Raw genomic sequence first — 7,804 nt, 5'->3', positions numbered from 1 at the left:
AACTCTGGATCAACATGTTACACTCGATGGCCAAATGTCTACTTTCAACCATTAATACTATGAAACTATGGTTATATCTAATCAAACCTTTAGAAGAACATTTCTATATAATTGACCTTCATCCATAGATTATCATGTACATTTTAGGCTATGTGGATAATAATTAACTTTCTCAAGGCTGGAGAGGGGTGGTAATTTTGGGGTATAAATATCTGTGGATTGCGCTCTGTCCATATTCTTTCTGAATCCATCATGAAACTCCTCCTGATCTGTGTGCTCCTCGGAGCAGCTGGTGAGTCCTGTGCTTCCTTCTGAAGACCATTGTTCATTCTCCATCAGTGTTTTGATCCTTATGAGGATTTTTCCTGCTTCTGATGTTAATGTCAACTATTTAAATATGTTTTATTCATGAGACACCAATGTAAACCTGTTTATTTGTAATGTTCTCAGCTGCTTTTGAAGATGATGATAAGATTGTAGGAGGCTACACCTGTGCCCAGAACTCCGTCCCCTGGCAGGTGTCCCTGTACTCCGGCTACCACTTCTGTGGTGGATCCCTGATCAACAACCTGTGGGTGGTCTCCGCTGCTCACTGCTACAAGTCGTAAGTTACCGGAATATCAACCAAAACGTAGTTATTCAAGTAAAGTCAACAACTTTTGACCTTTATTATTTACTATTCTTTATTATGAAGTAATTGTGGTGTTGACACCACCCCCTTTCATAAAATAACAGTATGAGCAGAGCACATATAGTGTATGTTGTATTAAAACTATGCCAAGAGATCGGGAGCTGGTCTCTAGAGCAAGGATCTGTTCAATGATCTCCGTAGTAAATTAATTTAAGGCCATGTTCACACGCTGCGGTTTTTACCGCGGAACCGCCGCGATTTTGATGCTGCGGGTCCGCAGCAGTTTCCATAGCGTTTACATTAACATGTAAACCCTATGGAAACCGCAAACCGCAGTGCACATGCTGCGGGAAAAACCGCGCAGAAACGCAGCGGTTTACAACCCGCAGCATGTCACTTCTTTGTGCAGAATCGCTGCGATTCTGCACCCATAGAAATGCATTGAACCGCTTACTTCCCGCATGGGGCTGTGCCCACGTTGCGGGAAGTAAGCGGATAATGTGCGGGTGGTACCCGGGGTGGAGGAGAGGAGACTCTCCTCCAGGCCTTGGGAACCATAAAATAGTGTAAAAAAAAGAATTAAAATAAAAAATGAAGCTATACTCACCTCTCAGCGCTGCCCGCGGCGTCCGGTCTCAGTTGCTGTGCCGAACAGGACCTGTGGTGACGTCGCGGTCACATGACCGTGATGACGCCGCGGTCACATGACCGTGACGTCACGAAGGTCCTTGTCGGCACAGCCGCTTGCAGCGCCGGGGAGATCGCGACGTCAGAGGGTGAGTATAGCCAATTTTTATTATTTTTTACATTACTATTGATGCTGCATATTGCTGCATATGCAGCATCAATAGTACAGCAGTAATTCCGCAGCGGAAACCGCGGAACAAACCGCGATAAATCTGCAGGGATAACCACAGCGGTTTTGCCCTGCAGATTTTCAATTCCGCTGCGGGATTAACCCGCAGAGGAACCCGCAGCGTGTGAACATGGCCTAATTGAATTCTGCAATGTAGAAATTCTTAACACACAACATTTTATGGCTTTTACATTCTTTTACATTCTTGGTTGTTTTATCAATATTTATTTTTAAAAATTTTAAAAAATATATATTTTTTTTTATTGCAGGAGCTTACAGGTCAGACTGGGAGAGCACAACATTGCTGTTAGTGAAGGTACCGAGCAGTTCATCAGCTCCTCCAAAGTCATCAGACATGGAAGCTACAGCTCCTATACCCTGGACAATGACATCATGTTGATCAAGCTGGCGTCTGCCGCCACCCTCAACTCCTACGTCAAGGCTATTAGTCTGCCAAGTGGCTGCCCTTCTGCCGGCACCAGCTGTCTGATCTCCGGATGGGGCAACACCCTCAGCAGTGGAAGTACGTCACAAAATACATAATGTGCTCTATGCATTGTTAGTAGTATTGTTTTAAAGGCAAGAAAAATGTGTAGGTGTTAGTGACATATAATAATTTGAAGTTTCCTCAGGGGTGGAGCTTTTGAGTTGAAAGAATCTCAGTAGCATTTTTAGTCGTAAGGTGGATTAGTCATATGGTGGGGTAGTCAAGATATATGAGGTCACAATCCAATAGAGTACATCACAGACAGAGGAGTGAGGCAAAGGTATAGTCAGAAAACAGTCTGAGGTCAATATTCCAAGAAAGTCGAAGGTATTGTTAGTGGTAGCACCATGCTTTAATAAGGATCTGCAAGAGAACAAGCGCAAACGCCGTGATGTTTGTTGATTCTACGTTTTTATTTTAATAAAGTTACAAATTTGGGGGGTCTACATGCAATATTATAATATTTATTGCTAATTTACTTGTAGCCAACATGCCCAACCTCCTCCAGTGCGTGGATGCCCCCGTCCTGACTGCCGCCCAGTGTAGCAGCGCCTATCCAGGAGAGATCACCAGCAACATGATCTGTGTTGGATACTTGGAAGGAGGCAAGGATTCCTGCCAGGTAATGTGGCTTTATAATCTCACACATTTCAGATCTGTGACTCTAGGATGGGAGCTGTTATGATGGTTCTATACAGCAGATGAACATTGGCTGAATCCACCATTATTGGTCAAACCAGTTTGGGGTATCCCAGCCTGCCCACGATGGCAGATGTCAGGCTCATGGATTTTTATCTTGTCTGATCCTTTATTCCTAGGTGATATAAGATAACACCAAAGGTTTCTGGCAGAGCCTTTTTCTCCTCCCTATTGGTTTCATCTCTTCATATTGATTCATGATATTGACTAATACTGTAGTTCTACGAAAAAAACATTTATAATTTCTCTTTGTCTCTTTTCAGGGTGACTCTGGTGGACCTGTGGTCTGCAATGGAGCGCTCCAGGGTATTGTCTCCTGGGGATACGGCTGTGCCCAAAAGAACTATCCTGGTGTCTACACCAAGGTCTGCAACTACAACTCCTGGATCTCCAGCACCGTTGCCGCCAACTAAACAGTTTCCATCTTCTGATTGTCATCTTCTCTTGCTCTGCTACCTTATTGTAGTTCACAACCAATAAAAAGTTAAAGCAAAGAAAAGCTTCAGTTTTTCATGCTTGGAAAGTTGAAAGACATTTCCATTTAGATCATAGGAAATTGAACAGTTTCCAATTTTGTTATTTTTGATATGCAAATAACCTCTTCTGAAAGAAGATGACATGATCTCTGGTGCCTCTCTTTGGATGTAGCAATCCTAATAATCAATATCAACCCCTTACCGAGCCTTGCCACATGACTCAGGGGAAGAAACCAAATCAGAAACTCCATTTTCACATGTTTTGGGGTTTTGCCCATCTTCAGTGCAAAGCAGGATATCTAATGTGTCTAGGTGAGAGGCCTCAGACTAGTGGTTAAAGGGGGAACATTTTCCTTTGCAGAGAGTGCCGAGACAGCTTTTTTTGAAAAAAATAAAACATATTAGTGACTTAATAAGTCTTGTATGACCTCATCATGGAGCATTGGGTTCTATAGTCTGACTGTTCAGTAAAGGGTAAAACTATGATCTAATCATGGGCATCTCATCATTTTATTTGCAAGGGCAACATCTACCTGGCATTGCTTAACAAATGAGTGCCTAATAGCTTCCATCCAAAAGGTTTAAAGGGATCCACTATATGTAGTCAGGACTTAAGATACCACCGGATATGTGCAGGCAATCACCTAGAATTTGATGAGAGATAACAGAAACTGGGGTTTAGATCATGCAAAGTACGTGTACATCTACTTTTAATAGCATCATAGTGTTTGTTGTAAAGTAATCATTGCACACACAGGTCAGATCATCAATAAGATCTGAAATATTATTTTTAAATCATCCTATAAAAGATAGACCCCAATTATTGGATCGAAAGTCAACTATAAATGGGGTTATCAGCTACTGGATCTTTGGGGCCTATTATTTTTTCAGTATGTACAAACTACAGCATATCAGGTACAGAAACGTTTTGTGGTTATGCAGACATGACGAAACCAAAAAGAAGTATATATTTGAATGTTACTGTAAGGAGGTGGTGGGGACCCTCATCTACCCCTCTCCCTTGTCTTATGTGGTGCCCAGATGGTCTATCTGTATGCTAGAGTTAGGGATAGCAAGAGTTAATTCGGTGGGCTGGACTTGCAGCCTCAAAGGGACAGGAAGTTCCTGTCTCCTGAGCAGAGCCCGAGCAGGTCTGCCCGTGGCAGGACATGTGTCCCCATCTGCTACAGAAAGGACCCCTGGCTTAGGAAAGGATTGCCACAGGACTGTCGGGCAATAAAAATGGGCACTAGGATTAAGGAGGTGCCCACCAAGAGACTGTTTGCTCCCAGGAGCCGATTGGGAGCTGATACTTCTGCTGCTGCTGCTGCTGTTGCCGATGGAACAGCATCTTTGAATAGGGACAGCTCAGGAATTGTTATCTTCTTCTCCACTTCATCTTCATTAAACAAGTTGCCACTGTTGGGCTCTAAAATGTGTGACATGTGGTGCATCCAGAGGACGCCGTTCCAGCATGGAGAGCAGCCGTGTGACAGAGGTAACCAACTGTGCCATAGGGCTGGGACTTGAACTGTCTGTTCATGTGCAAGGGACCAGGGTGCTAACTGACTGTGACCTAGTGGACTCGCCCATGACTACCACCCTGTGCCCCCTTGTTACATTATCAACATAGAAATTGTTTGGCAAATAATTGTAGAAGCTTCGTAGAAAGTAAAGTGGAGATGATCGAGCACATATCTCTGATTAACCCCAAAGTAAACCTGAGAAGATAGGTCGGAACAAATGTGACTTCAGACTAAACTAAGGTGTTGAATCCTTGAATCCAAGGGATTACCTGGATTTCACTACTGTAGATATGAGTGAACTTGCTCAGAAAATGTTTGCCAATCTCAAAGTTGGTACTAGAGATGAGCGAATATTTCAATATTCGAGTTGGATTACGTTCGCCTAATTTGCAATATTCGCCTATTAATTCGTCGAATATTCGCCGAACATAACCGAACACCATTATAGTCAATGGGAGGCAAAAACACATGCATGCACAACACCTTAGAATGGCCCCAAATGGTGAAAAAACACATCAAATGAGGGACTGACACCAGGAAAGTGGCCTCAATTCACCCACAGTACAAATACAAATTGCAGCATGGAATTGCAGCAATCAGCCAGGCATGAGGTATCGTGGTCTGGGGCAGCATTTACAGCTTTCCAATGAACGTCACAGTAAAATGAGTGGGTAAGGGATCGCTGTAGGGCCCTTTGCTGGCAGCTCTGATACCACATGCAGCACTTCTACCTGCTTTCATGCTGAGCCACACTCAGGTGGCACAAATATCAGTTTTGTAGACTGCCATTGTCAGAAAAATGTAAGGATAGTAACACAGATAGTTGAGTGCAAGGAAGTGGAGGCCTGATAGTCTCAGATGCCTACTGCTACAGGTAACACGCGTGAAGCAGACCTAACCAGGAGTGTTCACATTTCCAAAAAATTATTGGCAGACACCACCAAAGTGGCATCAATTTCACCACAGTAGAAATAGTCTAATAGGAACCAACAGGTCTTCCACTACACCCAACCCAGCAGATGGACACCCAACCAGGAGTATTCACGTTTCCCAAAATTATTTGCAGACATCACCAAAGTGGCATCAATATCACCACAGTAGAAATAGTAGATTAGGGACTGACGGGTTTTTCACTACACCCAATCCAGCAGATGAACACCCAACCACCACTCCTGGTTCACTCTTGTTCACATTTGAAGAAATGAGGGCCTTACCCCACAAAAGTGGCATCAATTTCACCACAGTAGAAATAGTCTAAAAGGGACCAACAGGTCTTTCGCTACACCCAATGCTATGCTCATGCATGGAGCACAATAGAAGCAGTGCACAACACACTTGTATGACATGTGCCCTGCTGCCTTTGTCTGTGGACCTCAGTAATGGCAAATATATACACTGCTCAAAAAATAAAGGGAACACTTAAAAAACAGAACATAACTCCAAGTAAATCAAACTTCTGTGAAATCAAACTGTCCACTTAGGAAGCAACACTGATTGACAATCAATTTCACATGCTGTTGTGAAAATGGAATAGACAACAGATGGAAATTATTGGCAATTATCAAGACACACTCAATAAAGGAGTGGTTCTGCAGGTGGGGACCACAGACCACATCTCAGTAACAATGCTTTCTGGCTGATGTTTTGGTCACTTTTGAATGTTGGTTGTGCTTTCACACTCGTAGTAGCATGAGACGGACTCTACAACCCACACAAGTGGCTCAGGTAGTGCAGTCCAGAATGGCACATCAATATGATCTGTGGCAAGAAGGCTTGCTCTGTCTGTCAGCGTAGTGTCCAGAGGCTGGAGGCACTACCAGGAGACAGGCCAGTACACCAGGAGACGTGGAGGGGGCCGTAGGAGGGCAACAACCCAGCAGCAGGACCGCTACCTCAGCCTTTATGCAAGGAGGAACAGGAAGAGCACTGCCAGAGGCCTGCAAAATGACCACAGCAGGCCACAAATGTGCATGTGTCTGCACAAATGGTTAGAAACCGACTCCATGAGGATGGTCTGAGTGCCCAACGTCCACAGATGGGGGTTGTGCTCACAGCCCAACACCGTGCAGGAGGCTTGGCATTTGCCACAGAACACCATGATTGGCAAATTCGCCATTGGCACCCTGTGCTCTTCACAGATGAAAGCAGGTTTACACTGAGCACATGTGACAGACGTGACAGAGTCTGGAGACGCCGTGGAGAGCGATCTGCTGCCTGCAACATCCTTCAGCATGACCGGTTTGGCAGTGGGTCAGTAATGGTGCGGGGTGGCATTTCTTTGGAGGGCCACACAGCCCTCCATGTGCTCACCAGAGGTAGCCTGACTGCCATTAGGTACCAAGATGAGCTCATCAGACCCCTTGTGAGACCATATGCTGGTGCGGTCGGCCCTGGGTTCCTCCTAATGCAGGACAATACCAGACCTCATGTGGCCGGAGTGTGTCAGCAGTTCCTGCAAGATGAAGGCATTGAAGCTATGGACTGGCCCGCCCATTCCTCAGACCTGAATCCTATTGAACACATTTGGGACAACATGTGTTGCACCATACACCAACGTCACGTTGCACTACAGACTGTCCAGGAGTTGGCGAATGCTTTAGTCCAGGTCTGGGAGGAGATCCCTCAGGAGACCATCTGACGCCTCATCAGGAGCATGCCCAGGCATTGTAGGGAGATCATACAGGCACGCGGAGGCCACACACACTACTGAGCATCATTTCCTTGTCTTGAGGCATTTCCACTGAAGTTGGATCAGCCTCTAACTTCATTTTCCACTTTGATTTTGAGTAAGCTCAGCTTTTTTAGTGGTACCTTTGTCCACCAAAACAAATCCCCCTTGTAAATATTAAGTAATCTAGCTCTGCGGGTCCTATCTACATGTCAATAAAATATAACCTTTATTGGTAATGATGCAAATGGTCACACCTAGTGAGGGTGATATCTGCCACTGCAGATCCCTCATAGATATCTGAATTATAGGATTATTTACAAGAGATCCCACTCTTCAGTATTTATCATGAGATTCCCCTGATGAATCCCCTCTATTGGGGAGGAAACGCGTAGGGAAAATACAAATGTTTTTTGAGAGGTGGTGGGTACCCCAAACAGCATATATTTGGGGACTGTCCT

General features: G+C 44.6%; 1 protein-coding gene across 1 annotated transcript; it reads left to right on the top strand.

Annotated features, from left to right (window-relative positions):
- The first annotated feature begins 252 nt into the window (after positions 1–252).
- LOC143769504 (trypsin-like) lies at positions 253–3,172 on the top strand. The gene is made up of 5 exons (XM_077258131.1): positions 253–292; positions 451–604; positions 1,757–2,010; positions 2,460–2,596; positions 2,937–3,172. The coding sequence occupies exons 1-5, from the start codon at positions 253–255 to the stop codon at positions 3,084–3,086; spliced, it is 735 nt and encodes a 244-aa protein (XP_077114246.1). The 3' UTR covers positions 3,087–3,172.
- The last annotated feature ends 4,632 nt before the right edge of the window (positions 3,173–7,804 follow it).

Source organism: Ranitomeya variabilis, chromosome 4, assembly GCF_051348905.1.
Source record: "Ranitomeya variabilis isolate aRanVar5 chromosome 4, aRanVar5.hap1, whole genome shotgun sequence".
Lineage (NCBI taxonomy): Eukaryota > Metazoa > Chordata > Amphibia > Anura > Dendrobatidae > Ranitomeya > Ranitomeya variabilis.
Note: the sequence above shows the minus strand (reverse complement) of the source record. Positions and strands in the feature narration are given on the sequence as shown.